The following is an 18,888-nucleotide window of genomic DNA, read 5'->3' on the forward strand; positions in this document are numbered from 1 at the left end:
GTTGGCTACTGTGGCTGACAAACTCCTCTGCCTTAGGCGCTGGTACACTTGCTAACCGCAATTATTGAGACTACCCCCCTCGTGCTAACCCTTTCTTCCAATCTAGACGTATCTGAGCCCATAACCTGTTGAAATGAGTAATCAACGCAGGTTTCAGTAGTGGAATAGAGTTATCGTTTTTTTTTCGGGGATTTTCATCCCCGTTGGATTATTCATCCCGTGAACCCGAATTATCGTTTATTTGCAATCTCAGTAAGGTCCTTACATAGCTACACTCTACACTAGCGATTGTTAATTCCACCAGTGATCGTCAACACGCGAATTGCCAATCGTGGGTTTGATCAACTGGTTCAGATTCAGTAGATTACAGACTGACCGTCGATTGACGTTTCGTTGACTACGTAATTAGATTACCAAATATCAGAGATCGACTTTCTGTCATCGATATCGTTTGCGAACTCGGCTTCAGCATATCCCATTGAAACAGGGTTCTCCTGCCCCTTGATGTAGAATCTGCTTTAGTCTCGCCCAATGCGCATTGGAAAGCGTCGCTTGAAACTTGCTGAGTGCAAATAATCTAGTAGTTCCTTGAATGGACAATCGGTTGTTTCACCATCCTTCGCCTTCGCCCACTGCACATTCGGATCCATTGTGGACCAATGGGATTATTGTCAAACATTCCAAAACGTTTAAGTATTCTCTCGGAGTAACCCACCTGAGATATTTCAATGGTTTGCTTTTACAATCTCTAGAAAAATCCATTCCCAAGAAATGCTTAACTTCTGTTGTTTTACCATTAGCCATGATTTTTGGCGGTACAACAGTGCCTTTTCTATTCGCTTTCATTGACTTACCAGTCTTGGCTGTGGATAGCGCGATCGGTGTGGCTAGCTTCGAGATGACCTCCATCAATCTCTTGTCACATACCATGTGATGAGTCGCTTCGGAATCCATCACGAAGTAAGCATGCTTTTCGCCCTTCGTAGAAGCCTTGATGGCAGCCTTTGCTTGATCGATGGTCTTCTTCCGAGTTCCGAAAATCTGCGGAGGAGTCTGCCTGCGGAAGTGCGACCGTCGAAGTTGAGCTTGCCTTCGAGATGCCACTTGCCTGCAAAGCATATAACTGTAGCTTCCAGCTGCTTGAAACCTGAACCAGCTGCCTCGCCCAGAATAGGGACGACGCTTCGCACCGATCTTCCCGATGAGTATCCCTCATCCCTATTTAGATTCAATAGTTCCAGAACCGTGACTTCTGTTAACTCTTACGGTGTGGTTACGAAGTACAACTATATTCAAACAAAAGCATTTTTGTAGCGATTCAATCGTCCTGACCATTTATTAACTATTAAATCAACGAAATTCTGGTTATAACTATATTTAAGAACAACGCACGATTTGCTCGAAACATCCCAAGTAACAATTTTAGTTTTATGTGGACAATAAAACTTCGTTAGAGCTATAGCGCTAGTCTTCACAAAGAAGCGCATTCTATACATCACCAGAACTCTAATAAGCTAAAGTCTAGCTATTTGGCCCTGTTCTAGAAATGCCATTAGGCGGCATCCATAAATTACGTAACGCAAAAAATGCACTTTTTTGACCCCCTCCCCCCCGTATGTCACAATTCGTAACGCTTCGACATACCCCCTATGAAAATTACGTAACACTGACAATTACCCCCCCCCCCATCTTCCCATGTTTTTAAACACTGATTTAAAAAGGTAAAAAAATATAACATAATTTTTGCTCTATGCTTGTTAACTGGTGATCTACCTTGTTTACTTTATTTTGTTCAAGCAGCATAACTTGTTATGCAAAATATACTCCATTTGGTAATATTCGTCGGAATAATGAAAATAGCTGTACGGAATAATCAAAATCAATTGAGAAAAAAAATGTAAAATTTCCATCTTAAGTATGGATTGAGTTCTTGAGAGTAAATGTTCCTAATATTCGGGTTTACAACGGTTAATTCACGGATATCCAATTTACGTTTTGTTTATCTTAGAATCTCTAAATAGGAATGGTTACAAATCAGTTTCAATCTTGTTAAAGCTAACAAATTTTAAGCTGATTTTGGTTTGCTTATCATTCAGCAAAAATTGCATGATATCAAAAAAGCAGCAATTAAACTGAAATTTTTGAGGAACAAAATCGTTACGTAACGATGAGCATACCTCCCCCCCTCCCCTATGTCACAATTCGTAATGCTAGAGCTTACTCCCTCCCCCCCTTAGGAGCGTTACGTAATTTATGGATGTGACCTTATGAATAATTTTGTAATCTTTGATAAAATCATTTTTAAATATTATAAAATTATACAATTTTGTTCACCAAAGCTTTAAGGAAGCTTTTAAAAAACATGTTAGCAGTTTTGGTGTTTTTCGATTCCGCCATCTTGAAATGATATTAATTACTAAAAACAGCAAGAAACCTTCAAAATATGAATATTGGGTGAAAAGGCTAAACTAGAAAAAGTCGTATTTCGCTATCTGACATAATCTCAAAATCCAAGATGGCGGCTTCAGCTCAATTTAATAATTCTGTAAATGACTAAAAATCGTATGAAACTTCCACTATATGGGTATTGGGTGAAAGAGTTAAACGAGAAGAAGTCGAATTTCGCTATCTGATGGCATCTTGAAATCCAAGATGGCTGCTTGCGCTGAACTTTAAAATGCTGTAAATGACTAAAAATCACATGAAACCCCTCAATATGGATATTGAGAAAAAGGGCTGAACCAGAAGAAGTCGAGTTAGTTATCCGACGCCATCTTGAAATCTAAAATGGCGGCTTCCGCTTATCTTTAAAATGCTGTAAATGAAGAGAAATCGCATTAAACCCTCACAATATGGGTATTGGGTGAAAGGGCTAAACTAAAAGAAGCCGAATCGACGCTTTCCGCTCAACCTAAAAATGCTATAAATGAGTAAAAAACGCATGAAACTCATACAATCTGGGTATTGGGTGAAAAAGCTAAACGAGTAGAAGTAGAATTTCACTTCTGACGTCATCTTGAAATCCAAGAGCGTCAGCTTCAGAAAGCAAAATTCGACTTCTACCCATTTAGCCCTTTTACCCAATACCCATACTGTGGGAGTTTCATACGATTTTCAGTGATTTACAGCATTTTGAAGTTAAGCGGAAGCTGCCATATTGGATTTCAGGATGGCGTTTGTTACTGAAATTTGACTTTTTCTAGTTAAGCCCCATCACCCAATACCCATATTGTGGGGGTTCATGTGATTTTCAGTCATTTACAGTATTTTTAAGTTGTGCAGGTGGTGTCGGACAACGAAATTCGACTTCTACTCGTTTAGCCTTTCACCCAATACTTACATTGTGGATATTTCCTGAGATTTACAGTAATTTACAGCCTGGAAAAAAAGCAGAAGCCGCTATTTTGGATTGATGATGGCGACAAGCAACAATTTTTTACTCCTACTTGTTGGCAAATTTCACACAATACTCATATTGTAAAGATATTCATACTACTTCCGGTGATTTGAAGTATTAAAGATTTTTATACATTTGAAATAACACACATGACTTATCAAAAATGTGTAAAAATGGGAGTTACAATTCAAATATGTGCAATCTAACCTGAGCGTGTCCTGTTTTGACATCTTGATGGAAAACTGTCACCTTATTTTATAACGGTTTTAAAATCAAGCTCTGCGTGCCTCTATAACACATGCAAAAAAAGCTTGAAACAAACTTCCTAGTTTAAGTTTTATTGGAGTTTTAATAGAGCACTCAGAACTCTTTCTAAACAACTTAAACAGTATACAGACCCAATTATCTGATTTTATCCATAAAATCCCATCACAGATTTGCAATGATTTCATCGAAAAGTCATGAAAAAGGGTCGTTTTTTGAGAAAAAACCAATAGACACTATCAATCTTATCATATTCCTCAAATCAAAGTTAGAAATTCAATATTCATATTGACATAAAATTCTATAGTTTTGGATAAAACTTACAAAATTAAAAAAAAAACTGTGAAATCTGAGAATGTTTTCAGAATTCTGTGTTCTGTGACACAGATTCTGCGATGAAAATTTGCTCAAAAATCTCTGAAATCTAAGATTTTTCTGTGATTTCGGCAACCGTGCTTCAAATGTTTATGCATTTTCTCTCTATTCTGCTTTATCAGAGAAATTCCAAGTTATTCCATACACAAACTCAAATCGAAACATGCGTATCTTAGTTTCATTTTAAATATTGACAAAAACACTCCTTTTCCTTTCGAGATTTTCAAACTTCAAAACTTTGACAAATCTTATTATTTTGCCCTTGCTATTACTTAGCTAAAATCATTCGTTAGGTAAACTAGTTAAAGTTTTCTTCAGTTTTAGGAACTGTCAAAGGAATTTAGAGAAATTAGGCAAGTTAGGCTGAGATTCGCCAATTTGGGTTTCCAATCCATTCGATATCATCTAAAAGAAACTCGAAAAATATTTATATTCGTATTCTGATAGTTGAAAAGTCAGATTCATTCAGAAATAGGACCTGTCGAAGTGTTATTTGCATTGATTTTGTATAAACAGCAATGAGATAAAATGTCTAAATAAACAAAAAAGGCAATTCAACTCGAGTGCCTTTTTCAAAATAAATTTAAAGGTAGTTATGATGAGTTTTGGTAGCATTGAACATAAAAAATTTAAAAACTGCGCAATAATTGATCAGCTAGAGGTCAAAACATGTGATCATTTCGGAAAGCTGGAATGAAAAAAATATTTCATATTTTAGATTTGAGTCAATGGAAGGCTGGGTTTGAGCTCTTTAAAATAAAGTAATTAAACACAGAATCTGAAATAAAAAACAGTTGAGTTGAAAATGTTTCTCAGCGGTTGTAGTCAAGGCTGGTAATTTTCAGTCAACTTCGTTCTACAACTTGTAGTTACTAATTAGAATCATATTTTAAGATTGTTTAGACCGTTGGCTGATTAAATTCAACTTAACAAGTTGACATGTTTTTTTGTGTGGATGTCGTAATTCAGAGCAAAGAATAGGAGACTTTTTAGTAAGAAACTAACACCTCTGGTTTTAATTTAAATTTTGAAAGTTGTAGATTTTTTAGAAGTGATTTATGTGAAACTGGTCATAATTTCAATATAAAATTGTAGTTTACATAAATATTTTCTAAAATCAATATCATTCGTAAAAATAATACACATTTCTTGATATAATATACTTTAATTAGTTTTAAAAAAACGACCAGAGTGACTTACCAGGATAAAATAAGGGATTTCTACTTTGACACTGTTTGAGTTCGTATTGTTTCCTAGGATTCATTCGAAACATTTTTGGTTTCTATAAGATCGTTTTGTAGTAGTCACTCATTATTACAAATCTTAACCGTAGACCATTCGATAAACCTGATCATGACTAGCATTGTTGAGCGTTGTTCGCTTTCGACCCTTTTTACAGCTGGGCACCATAAACAATATTATGATAATCACTCTCGACTGAATCCAAGCCTAACCGATTACCGAGCGAGAAAGCTGGATGTGCAACAAAGAAATAGCTATAATAGAACGAACCACAACCGGTACCAAAGTCAGCAGTCGCATAGTCAGGAGCCACTACCTCAGGTAGTGGTTGCCGATAGCACGATTACTTCTTCAGCGTACGATAACAATAATCATCACCACAGTAGTAGTCACCATAGTCAGCATAATACTCACCAGTCAGTGCCGCAATCCCATCAACAACATCAACATACCAATAGCCAGTATCAGTATATACAGCAAACCAGTCGGTACAGTAATTCCGGTTCCGGTTCCGGGGGTCCTGCCGGGAATGACCTGCAGGATCCGTACTGGGACGATCCGGCCGACAGCAGGCGGTTCACCGAGCGAAGAAAGAAAACCGTGAGATTTGATGGCCAGGACTCGGACGATTGGGGCCGGTGGGAGTCGGAACGGCAGGGAAGCCAGGATTCGGCCACCAAAGATTCCGGCATCGACACGAGCAGTACCTTCACCAGCAGCGAAGACTCGAACCGAGGCGATGGCCCTAAGGTACATTCCCTTGTTTCCAGCCCCATAGTCTCTCTAAACTAGCTAAACCATTTCAAACTTAGAGCAATATTAGCAAAAACAAAAAAAAAAAAACGATTCGATTACACCCACATATACCTCAAACTCGAAACTGACCTCACACTGAACACACCTAATGAAGAAATAGTTCCCGTTCAATTTCGTAGTTTCCAGTTAATCTGCTTTTGTTTTTCTTTTCCTAGAAGTTAAAAAAAATACATTTCACTTAAGGTTTCTTTCCGATCTCTTTCGATCCTTTTTGGGCTTTTTGAGTTTTGCATGACTGTTGTGGCTTTTGCATGAGCTTCCATGAATGAACTATATATAAACCTATATATTGCACCGAATTTCTCTTTTTCTTTCCCCTACCGTTGTGTTCAACCTCAAAGATAAAAAAAACTCCGAAGAAATCCCACTGTGCCTTTATTGATTTCTATAGGGCGGCTTTGTTGTCGCGAATAATACCAAAATAAGTACCAGAATATACCTACCCGGTATGAGGAAATAGGTCCGTGAAGGGATAACGATGTGGTGTACTTATTGCTTCCTACTGTCATTATCGTATTACATAAGCTATACGCCTATATCATTCCATAATTGCACTCAACAGCTGAGTAATGAAGTGTGGGACGACGGGATGCAATTACCGGGATATTTACGTTCTCTCATATTCAATACATGTAGGTACACATAAACAATGGATCATAGATAGTATCATCTTTTTAGTTTTCCCATCGTATTTTATAAAAAAAAATGTTAAAATGATGAATTCAATTCATAAGACATCGAATGCCGGTTGAAATCTTTATGAAAAAGATTAAGTACCTTAAGTTGAGTCATCAAAGTAGCATGGATACCTGAAAATGTGTCCATCATTCGAAAATAACTGTGATTCGGATTGTAAGCTTTGGAGACAAAAAGTGTTCCTTGGACTACTAGAAGGCTCCTTGCCAAATTTTAGCTTATAAGACCTACTCTAGGAGATCGCTCAACGACGCTCAAGTTTCAATGAGATTTGTAACCGTATTTGTTCAAGCAATAGTGCAAAAATAACATTTTCCTAATTGACTTATATGTGTATGAGTGAGGTGTACTACAAACTGGTTTTTCTGAAACTAGAGATAATTTAAAATTAATCCTTTAAACATCCGCAGTCGATATAAGCTAAGACAAAACAAATTTAGGGTGAGAAGGTAATAAGATATTGATATGAGTCTTGAAATTTCTCGGCAATTTTAAAATGTGTACTTGAAAAACAAAAATACAATTTGATTAATGTGCTTTCTATCGAAATTTTGTAGTAGCAGGGAGATAATTTACCGGTTTTTCGCAGGCGTCCTACATTTTCTCGCGTATCCTACATTCGCCTGATCTCGCTCCACTTGGCCTATCCACCTCGCTCATTGCGCACCTTGTCGTCTCTCTCCTACCGAGTTTGTAGCGAACACCTGTTTTGAAGGACAGTCGTCCGGCATTCTAGCAAAATATCCTGCCCAACGTATCCGTCTAGCCTTCATCACCTTCTAGAAACTAGGCTAGCCGTAGATTCGCTCGTGTCGTGGTTCATATCTCGCCCCCACACTTCGTTCTCCTGCACGCCGCCAAAGATGGTTCTTAACACTCGTCGCTCGAATACTCCGAGTGCTCGCAGGTCCTCCTCGAGCAATATCCACGTCTCGTAGACCGGTCTAATGAGAGTTGTGTACAGGTTACACTTCGTGCGAGGGCTAAGTCTTCCGCTGATCATTCGCCGCCGGATCTCACGGCTGTTGTCTTTGTCTGCGATCACCAGTGAGCTGAGATAGACAAAGTTTTCGACTATCTCCAGCTCGTCGCCGTCGATCTTGACCTTGTTATTACTGGACAAGCTGCTCGATCGGGCTCGACCACGCAGGCCAGTATTTACTTTGTTTTGGATGTGTAAATCATCAACCCAATCCTTTTTCTTTCCTGTAGGGGAGAGCCCACTGCGACCAGTAGTTGATCTATTGTGGTGTTTACCCCGCGTTGCTATATGCTGTCAGGTTCACCTGCACTATTGATTGGAGTGACAATTACGTTTATCCTTTTGAGATGCTGTTTTGTTGGACAATGTTCGGTCAAGAGACCTGTGTAAGTACTTAATTCGTGCTTACTTAAGTTCAACATGTTTTTGAGAGTGGTGCGCTTGGTTCAATGAATCTTTTTGCCTGAGTTGCTCCCTCCGCTGTTTTCCAGTTGGAAACAATAATGGTGCTTTCCCAGTTCTTGAGCTCCATAGTCAAGGCACTTCTCGATACTCCGCAGAAAGGTTCAGGTCCAATCAACAGTCCCTGAGATCCTTCCCTAGCTAATTGGCCTGCTTCTTCGTTCCCTAGGATACCGCAGTGGCCTGGTACCCAGAATAAAGATACTCTGTTCCTTATGGCCAGGTTTCTTAGTGCAACAATACACTCCCAAACTAGTTTGGAGTAACATGTGAACGTACTTAGTGCTCGGAGAGCAGCCTGGCTGTCAGAGAACATGCAGATACTTGTGTACCTGTATCCCCTTTTCAAACAGGCTAAAGTGCATTCTAGAATTGATTGAATTTCAGCTTGGAATACTGTTGGCCAGTTTCCCATAGGAATTGAGATCCTTAGTCTAGGTCCGAAAACCCCTGCCCCAGTTCTTTTATCCATTTTTGACCCGTCAGTGAAGAATAGGATCGATCTGGGAGAAACCGCAGGTCCACCTGACTCCCACACGTCCCTATCATTGATAGTTACATTGTATGGTATGTCTAGGTTGAAAATGGGTTCCATCCAGTCACCATTTTTCACAATAAGTGAGTTTAGTTTAAATTTCTTTAGGATTTTGAGGTGTCCTGTAAGATCACCTTCATAGAGAGTTTTGTGTTTGGAGAGTCTCAAGGCACTACGTTCCGCCTCTAACTCAATGAATTGATGTAGAGGCAGAATATTTAGTAGTGCATTTAGAGCCTCATTCGGTGTGCTTCGCTTTGCGCCAGTTATAGCTAGCGTTGCTAGTATTTGGAGCTTCGCTAGTTTTTTCTGGGCCGTAATTTGCATAGTTTTGGTCCACCATACTAAGGAGGCATACGAGATTTTGGGTCTTATAATAGCTGCAAATATCCAGTAGATAATTTTCGGCTGTAGACTTCATTTTTTCCCTACTCCTTTGAGGCAGACCCATAGAGCTGTTGTAGCCTTAGCGATTACATGCTTTATCTGTGGGTTCCATGATAGCTTTGAGTCTAGTACTATGCCTAAATATTTCACCTGTGATTCGAGGTTTAACACTTCCCCATCTAATGTTAGAGGTTTTAGTGTAATTTTTCGTCTCCTAGTGAAGGCTATCACAGTAGTTTTGGAAGGGTTTATGTTTAGTCCCTCTTCCCTGCACCAAAACTGTACGTAGTTGAGTGCAGTTTGCATTCTATTAGACAATACATTCTCATGTTTTCCCCGAACTATAATAGCTACGTCGTCTGTAAAGCCAATAACTTCGAATCCCATGGATACAAGTTTGTTTAGGAGGTGGTCCACTATCAAGGACCACAACAACGGTGATAGAATCCCGCCTTGGGGACATCCCTTCGTTGGTGTGGCTTTGATTGTAAGTTCTCCCAAGCTTGCATAAATGGTTCTGTTTATTAGTATCGCACTAGTCCAGTTAACAATTGCCGAGTTGCCCAATCCTTCCTGCTTCAATTTGCGTTTCAATTTGCAGTCGACACCTTCTAGCGTCACGTTGAACATCATGCCTTGTCGAAGCCCCCTGCGCGATTCGAATGAACTCGACGAATTCACCCAAATCCACTCACAGCACTGCGTTCCATCTATCGTCGCCTTGATCAGTCTGGTCAGCTTCCCGGAAAAGTTGTTCCCGTCCATTTTTCCATAGCTCGTCACCGTTGATCTTGTCGTATGCGGCTTTTAAGTCATTGAATAGATGGTGCGTAGGGACTTCCCATGAATCTGTTTGCTGGTGGCGTTAGGCGGCGGAGTTGGATTCGGGACAACACTTTGTAGGACAGTGATGGCTCGGTAGTTCTCACAGTTCAATTTGTTGCTCTTCTTGTAAATAGATGGGGCATATAACCCCCTCATTCCACTCTTCTGGTAGCAGTTCTGTGTACCAGATCCGGACCATCAACCGGTGTAGGCAATCGGCCAACTTGTCCGGGCCCATTTTGTTAAGTTCAGCTGCGCTGTCATCTTTTCCAGCCGACTTGTTGCTCTCAGCTGGCGAATGGCCTTCTGTCGTTTGCTCCGTCTGCAATGTATCTTTTCTCGCCGTCTTGGTCTCCTGCATGTGCGCCGTTCAAGTGTTCATCGAAGTGCTGCTTCCACCTTTTGATCACCTCACGATTCTCTACCAAGATGTCTCCGTTCTTATCCCGGTACATTTCGGTTTGTGGCACGAGGCTTTTGTGTGATGCGTTGACCTTCTGATAGAACTTTCGTGTTTCCTGAGAACGATGCAGTTGCTTCAGCTTTTCGAGCTCCTCGAGCCCCTCGTCCTCCTGGCGTTGCTTTTTCTCTTGGCAAGTTGATTTGGCGGTGATTTTGATCGTTCTAACGGGTGATTCTTTGCCCTGGCAGCGTTTTCTTCGTCCACCACCCACCTACACTCTTTGTCGAACTCGTCGTTCCGTCGAGCTCGTTCCACATGCTTGATGACGTACTCCGCAACGCTATTGATGGCTGTCTTGATGGTATCCCAGCAGTTCTTGAACCTTCGTCAACCTCGCCCTCTACCGGCAGCGCTGCTTCGAGAAATTGCGCGTAGTCTGCCATTGCCTCAGGTGGCTTCAGTCGTGCGATATTTACCCGAGGCAGGTGTCATTTTCGTACGCTATTCACAACGTAAAGTTTTGACTGTTTTGAGCGCATCTTCACCATCACCAGATAGTGGTCTGACTCGATGTTGGCGCCTCGACAGGATCTGACATCGATGATGTCTGAGAAGTTCCGACTGTCTATCAAAACGTGGTCGACCTATGTTTGCTTTTGGTACGTTTTCTTCAGGTGTACTTGTGTGGGAGGCTATGCTGGAAACAAAGGAACTACATACGGCCATTCGTTTGGAGGCGGCGAAATCTAAGTCTAAGGCGGTTTTCATTGGTCAGTTGGTGCTCGCTGAACCGTTCAATTATCGGTTTGAATCCCTCCTTCTGGCCGACCTGTGGTAAATATGACCACATTGGAATGTGCGTTTTTTTGTAGTTGGTAACCACAGGTGGTAATTCCCAATTTACGGATAGTATTCCAAGGCACGGCAAGCCACCGTGTCCCCTCAGGTTGCAACTCTCTGTCCATGAGTACAATGGGAAGACTCGTGGTATACTTCGTGTATACATACCTCCTACCAGGGCCGTAGGAAGAACCGGCTCATGGGGGGGGGTTTTGATGACAGTTTTTTTCCTATAACATTTTTGCTTGAACAATGCATACACAAGTGAAAAATGTATGTATATGTTAGTACATATTATTCAAGTTTAAGTTATTTTGCATTAAAAGTTATTTAAATAGTTTTGAAAATCAGTCTTAGGAGATGCCAATTTTTTTCATGAAGCTTTAAAATATAAAGTGACTTGTGATATACAGTTGCGTTCAAAAAAGATTGAAATCGCGTGAATCTGCGCACTTTTTTCCAACTTTGACAAGCTGCCATTTCTCTATCGGTTGATATGTTTTCCAAACAAAAATCCGCCCAAAAAATAATTAAAAGCTGTATTTTTTCAGCCATTGTCATTTAAATTTTGTATAGCGTTTGTTGGATAGTTGAACAAAATTGTGTAAAAATTTCATGAAAAAATATCAACCGAGAGATAAATGGCAGCATGTCAAAGTTGGAAGAGAGTGCGCAGCTTCACGCGATTCTATTTAAGAGTAAACATCGAACACAGTTGATTCGGATAAATTTTTCAATTACTGGTCTGCCAAATGCATCGTTGAGAAAAGTCGGGAATGGCATAATGATGTAGAAACAACTATCCTAATCGGAACAGAAAAAAGGATTTTCAACGCTTCATTTAGAAAAAAAGAACTTTTTTGCTAACTTACATTAGAAAGCTAATTCTGTTGAACCACAAGCATACCCATTTTAGGTATGGGCGAAAATGTGTCAAATATTCAGCAATAAAAGTAAATTATGAATCAAGAATCAAAGTTATGAAACTACGATCTCCTTCAATTTTAATCCTTAATAAAATTTAAACATAGATATTTTAATATTTATTATAAAACTTAATTTGAACTAAATCTGAATACAAACTTTTGATTTTAGTTCCAATTCTGAATTCTGTATTTTGAACCCAAAATCAAAACTTTAATCCAAATTCCAGATAAGAAAAGAAATCCTACGAATTTGAAACCCAAAAAGGAAATTTATATCAAAACCCTTAACCAGAAATCTATTGTTTGATTTTGAATTTATGATTTTCAATATGAATTATGTTTCAATTATTTATTCGTAATTGAACTTGTAAATTTAAATAAATTGTGAAGGATGAAATTGTTTCCCATTTTTTAATTCTGGACATTCTTATGTTCCAACTTTGCAGGATTCTTAGCAGGATTCTATACCAAAGACGATCCAACCTGAATATGAAGAACAATAAACAGGATACTCACTAGATATTTTTCCGCAAGTATCCAGACTGGGCAAATCCAGGCAATTTAATTCTAAAACCTTGCAAAATTAGGACATAATATTTCAAAAAATCCGGCCAATATGCAGGCCAATTTCGGAATTATTCCATTAAAATAAAAAAAAAAACATGGAAACTGTTTTTATTCAATCGAAATACATGAGCCGATTCAGGATCATGTTTAAAGTTTCCAAAAAATCTTTTATGCTTATTTTGACGAAATTTGTTTAAAATAAATTATTTGGACGCGAGATACATATTTAATTCTTATGACTCAATTGAAATTTTGTTTTGATTTGACAAATATAGGGAGAAAATCTGGTCAAAATCCAGACAATTTGATAAGCTTAGTCTTACTTCTTTGGACCCAATCAACAAGTGAGATTTTTTTTTTTTTAAAACTGCTGTAGAATTGTTGTCCTGGAATGAGATTTCGAGGTTTTGGAGTCGAGATTTTTGCACTATTGTTACTCATGAATCATTTCAGTTTTTCATCAAAGTTTTATTAGAAATTTCAAATTTTATGTCTAGCAAAAAAAATTCACTTGGCATTTTCGGACCTTCATGGGGGGGGGTTTAACCCCCAAAACCCCCCCCCCCCCCCCCGTTCCTACGGCCATGCCTCCTACTCCATAAACTTCACCTGGGGCCGCAGACCTAGTTCTCACCTAGAACTGTTAAACACACTATCCTTCAATAGTTGGAGGTCTATTCGCGCTAGTGCGCTCCAAGGCCATACTCATTGATGAGACCACTTTCAGCAATACCTCTCATCATTACGACTCGAAGTCTGAACTCTTCTCTAACGACTTGAGAACCGACATCTTCTCGCAATTTGTTTATTTGTGTAAAACATCAACGGATCACATGTTTCGAGATCCCCACATAAACCTCTCTCCATTACGACTCGAAGTCTGAACTCTCCTCTTACGCCTTGAGATCCGACCCATCCTTGCATCGACTCGAGGTTGACATATCTCTACACATATCTCTCCTCTACACGACTCAAGTCCCAATGCTCGACCTCTCCTTTAGGACTCGAGATCTGACCCCTCCTCGTAACGTGCGTACCGTGGAGCTTTTCTAGCATACCTTCAGAAGCGCTACGATGTCGAGTTTACGGCTCTTTAATTCGTCGTGGAGCACGTGGTACTGTTTTAGGTTCCGATCACCACAAGGACGCTGTTGCACGCCATTTGCCGCTCCTGACATGGAGAACAGACGCGTACGGAGCCCACTATCTCAGTTAGCATGCGATCAAAGCATCCACCGGGGTTGGGTACCCAATCTCCGCTAAGGTTGCTTGCACCCCAGCAAACGAATTCGAATCTCATTCAAAAAACAAAAATGTTGGAAATCTATAAAAATACTCGTGTTTTTAAGTCTTAAAAATGAACCAAATTCTCAATTTTGGAGAATATCTAAAAACCCCCGGCGCAAATTGTCAGATAACAAAAAAAAATCCTGCTAAGCAAATTTCTTCCTCCTTTTAGTATGTCTTAGCACGAACCATCTATGTTCTTCAAAGGAAATTTTTTATAATTAGGTCTCAGAGAATCTTATTTCTAGTAAAATTTATCCATACACACAAATTTTATATCCAATAACGAAATTTTTGCACTTTTACTGTGCATAAATAACAGTTCCGTAAACTTATGAACGTCCCTCATTTAGAAATTCTCTAGAGATGACTTATTGAGCTGAAATTTTGAATGTTGCCATCTGGTGCAGGCAGATTAAGCAACAGTTCTAGACTCCAAGGGTTTGATTGCAGAATACATCGACTTTCTTACCATTCTTCTGCTTGTATTTAGATTCCAGGAGATTATATTTAGGTTTCGAATAAATAAACTCATGACAAAACATAACCTAAAAATTTGGAAAATGTTAAGTTATTATACTCAAACCAAAAGAATGCTGAAATTTACTGTAATTCAACAGATTTTAAGCGATTGCGGAAATAATATTTAACAGTGGTCGGTGTCTGGATTACTAAAATAAATATCTGCAATTTTGTTTATGATCAATTGCTTAATAAGATAGATATAAAAAAACGAACACACACATATAGGATCTCAGTGAAACTTCATGTTTCTTTGAAGAGATCTAAATTCTACTTAAGACTAAGCGTACATCTTTCAAGGATATAATGGCTAGCATTTTACTAATGCTAACACCACCAACCCACAGAAAGAGTACTATGTTTGCCGTGACCAAGACTTGATCTCATGACCTCTGGCTTAGAAGACTTGAACGCTATGCTCTAGGCCACGGTCGGCGGCTTAAAAAGATATAAATAATGTGGTTTAATATATTCACCTGGTCCAAAATTGAATCGATGCCTTATACAATTTGGTGTATTTAATTACAGCTTTTTCGAATTCCAAAATACTTATTGTTCATACAGCTTCATTTTTGGTCAAAATAAACGATATATTTTTTGCAGATTTTTTAAATGAGGTAGGTACGCGGATTTGAAATGAAGTTAAGTATGGGAGAACGCAATATTTTGGTTCGGAGAACGTAAATTTTTTAGAAATTTCTCAGGCAAAGCGGTAGAAGTGGTGAAAAAAGTTATAATGCCGCAAACAGAGCCCTCCTTTTTCATGGAAAAAATCTAGCAACACTGTCAGATTACAAGAATCATTTATCCAATGTTCAGGAATTTTGTTCTGGTAGGAAATTGTTGGTTTTAGAGTCTTGTTTAGATGGATAGATTTATAATAAATCACCTTAAATTACTCAACTTAATTAGGAACAATTGAAAACTTTCAATAAATTGTAGGAATTAGATTTTCAACGCAGTTTTGACATTTTCAATTAAGCGGTTTGTTCACAGTACTCTCGCATTCTCCATAAACTCTGAAAAGCATATCATGGTATGCAAGTTTGTTTCGAATATTATGTGATGGTAATCTGTGATAGAAAAATTAAAATTTCTTTGAAAAAATCATGAAAAATTGAGTTTGTTTACAATTTTCTTGAGAACAATCATTATTATCATTATTATTATATTATCATTATTTTTGCAAAACACCGTTAAAAATTCAAACTTTATGTTGACATAAAAATCATAGTTTCGAAAAAAAAACCTACAAAATTTAAAAAAATCTGTGAAATTTGTGAATATTTCTAAAATCCTCTTGTCTGTCCCACGGAATCTGTGATGAAAATTGGCTCAAAATTCTGTGGAATTACAGATTTTCCAGTGATTTCGACAACCTTGATTACTGGCAATTGGCATTCAAAAAATTAACCAAGAACGTTGAATCCCAACAAAGTTCATTATTAATGTAATTTGTAAAATTCATTTTGAGTATCTGTTCGTTTCAAACGAAAAAATTGAAAAAGAAAACAATAAATACTAGTTTACTTGAGTAGATTTTGTTCACAACTATGCATCTGGTCATCTGTTCATTCTATGTTTCTGGTAATCCTATAAAAAAATTGCAAGTGATGGTTAATTTATTGTAGGTCAAGTCATCTGAACATCTCAAGACCTTAGAATGAATAACTTTCCCGCTATACCAATATTTCCGAACGTCGAACGATTTACTTCTTGCTATCTTACAGTGTTGCTAGATTCTTTTCATGAAAAAAGACTGCTTTGTTTGCGACATTTAACGAGCCTATAGTAAACAAAGAGACGAAATGTCACGATTGGAATTTTTGATTTTCTGTCAGTGTCATTCCAATCGAGCAAATCCAAGCAGTCTTAAAGGCAGCCCTACAGCAGGGTTGCAAGCTTATTATTTCAAAAGGGATCAGATTACGCTTCTTTGTTTACTATAGTTTCTTTAGCGACATTATATATTTTTCTTTCAATCATTACCGCTATGCAATTTTAAGCAACGTTGTAGTCAACAGATTTTCCAGAAAGCTTTAAATATTCAAAAATGTTTTGCCTCACATGAGAGAAAATCTCAAAGAAACACCAAATAGGTGACATTCGGCTGCAAATTAAACTAACTTCATCTCACTGAAAATTCGCAAAAAATGCTATCGTTTATATTGCCAAAACAAAACCTTTTAACACAGAGAACAGACGTACAAGCTCGATCAAAAATTCTTCAAAAAAGTGTGTAAAATTTCAAATGCTGACATCCAAAAAATACGTTGAATATTGACTGAAAACATTGCCATCTATTGCGCCGCTCAAAAGTTAGAAATCTAATTTTCAAGAGCTCAGTTTTCGAAAAGGCGTAATCGTTTATAAACTCGTTAATAAACTAATGTCGCTCTAAAATAGACGGTTTCAATTCATTGCTAGATAAATGCAATAAGAGTTACCTTTGACAGGACAGAATTTAACTTCCTTTATTTTATACGGAATTTAAAATAAAAGAAAGTTGTTCCAATCATTGAAAAAGTCTATGAGTGAAGCCGTATAAAAAGCACCGGTGATAAACTTTTATTCATTCCTTTATTTTTACACCACTGAGTCAGACTAACAGTTCTTCAATAAGTTGTTGCACTTCTTGAACGGCTATCGCCAAAGGACGAATCGGATATATTCAATCAATAAGGAAAATTCTTGACGATAAGTCTTACCCATCAGAACTGATTCTAGGCATCTCGAAGCGGGTTACTTTCAAGTATCACATTTACATTCCACTGTCTAAAATTTAGCACTTCTAGTTCGTACGAAACAGCGATTAATTTTTTAGATATTTATTTCATTATGCAATCGAACAAAAGTGTTACAAAACTTTTAATGCAATTTTCTTGAATCATGGCAAACAGTTCATACGACCATATGACCAAAATTTTGTTTTTTTTCTCAGTTTGGTTTTGACAGTTCTTTTTGGTGTGTTTGGAGACATCTGGTGGCCCAGACAAAAACAAAAATTGATTCTATACGATCGTTGGCAATTTTACCAAAGTTTCGTTTGCTTGCTTGTACGTCTGTTCTCTGTGCTTTTAATACGTCTGGACCTAAAATGAGATCAGCATTTCATCAGCGGTCAAACGTTAAACAATAGAAATTCGAGGTTTTCACATATTCTTGAAGAAAAACCCGGCATTATTTCACCTATCAGGGAGATAAAACACATTTCTTTGAAAATTAAGTTTAGAGACTTGATGTTGTTGAACATACTTATTCGTCCAAAACATCATCAAGAACGAAACACGGGGGTTTAAGCTTTTGTCCTTCACATTTATTCAGAAATCTCAAATATATACTGAAAATGTGATTTATAATCCTGATTTTTATTGCAAATTTTCAAATTCGTTCACTAAATATTGGCTTGTGATATAGCTCGGTTGGCAAGTCACTAGCTTCCAGAGCCGATGTCCGTGAGTTCGAGCCCAAGAGTAAACATCGAACGCAGTTGCACTGGATAAGTTTTTCAATAACTGTCCAACAACGTTAATATAAAGTCGCGAATGCCATAAAGATGGTAAAACGACTATAATCGAAACAGAACAAATCGCTGAATATGACTGAAGAGTGTTATTTATAGCAACAACAATAAATCAGGATTGATTCGATCAAGTTTTCTGCTCAAGTTTTCAACGTGTTGTTCACTATTTTGGCTGCTCGTCATGGTCAATTTAAGAATTTATTTCGTTTTGGCCCATCCTCGAAACTTTCTGACCCACATTAGGCCACATTATCGTTCCGTGAATGGCATATCGGTGGCTGAAAATTGGCAAACTATAAATTTTGCCAGCGAGCGGGATCATGCAAATGGAAAACGACACATGAATGGCATATTATTCGTTGATTTTTTTGCGGATTTTTCTTCGGTAACCTTTTCGGCCATGCATTTCTATATCGGCTTTAAATCGGGACAGGAAAAAAAGAAAAAATGCACTGATGGTACCATATATGTATGTACTCGTGATGCATTTTCATTCATACTCTCGATTCGACTGTTCAAATATGGCACTAGTTTTTCATTTTTAATTTACATACAACTTAGTGACAGCATAATGGGGTTGAGCTTTGTGTGACACTAATCTGTGGGGAGGAGGCTTCCTTTTTTTTAGCTTGTTGATATTCCGAAACGTTGGAATCTGTTTTGGTGCTGTGCAATTGCCAAAAAATTAAATCAATTTACGAACGTTTTGTTTCCCATGCTGGAACCTGTTGTTTGAGAATTTGAGATCCGTGGGGGGTTTCCGAATGTCGTTTTAAAATCATTTAACTCTTTAAAAATCTGAACTATTTTGAGGAATCCACTCAAAATTCAGAATGAAT

At 38.0% G+C, this 18,888-nt stretch overlaps 1 protein-coding gene across 9 annotated transcripts in view; it reads left to right on the forward strand.

Annotated features, from left to right (window-relative positions):
* LOC129755075 (regulating synaptic membrane exocytosis protein 2) overlaps positions 1-18,888 on the forward strand; it is a 209,294-nt gene that overhangs the window by 117,472 nt on the left and 72,934 nt on the right. For 8 of the 9 annotated variants that reach the window (XM_055751411.1, XM_055751404.1, XM_055751406.1 and 5 more), the window contains exon 7: positions 5,436-6,028. The exons of the other annotated variant lie outside the window; for it this stretch is intronic. In XM_055751411.1, the coding sequence (XP_055607386.1) occupies positions 5,436-6,028 (593 nt within the window). The remainder of the gene's footprint in view (positions 1-5,435; positions 6,029-18,888) is intronic. 9 annotated transcript variants of the gene reach the window in all.

Source organism: Uranotaenia lowii, chromosome 3, assembly GCF_029784155.1.
Source record: "Uranotaenia lowii strain MFRU-FL chromosome 3, ASM2978415v1, whole genome shotgun sequence".
Taxonomy (NCBI): domain Eukaryota; kingdom Metazoa; phylum Arthropoda; class Insecta; order Diptera; family Culicidae; genus Uranotaenia; species Uranotaenia lowii.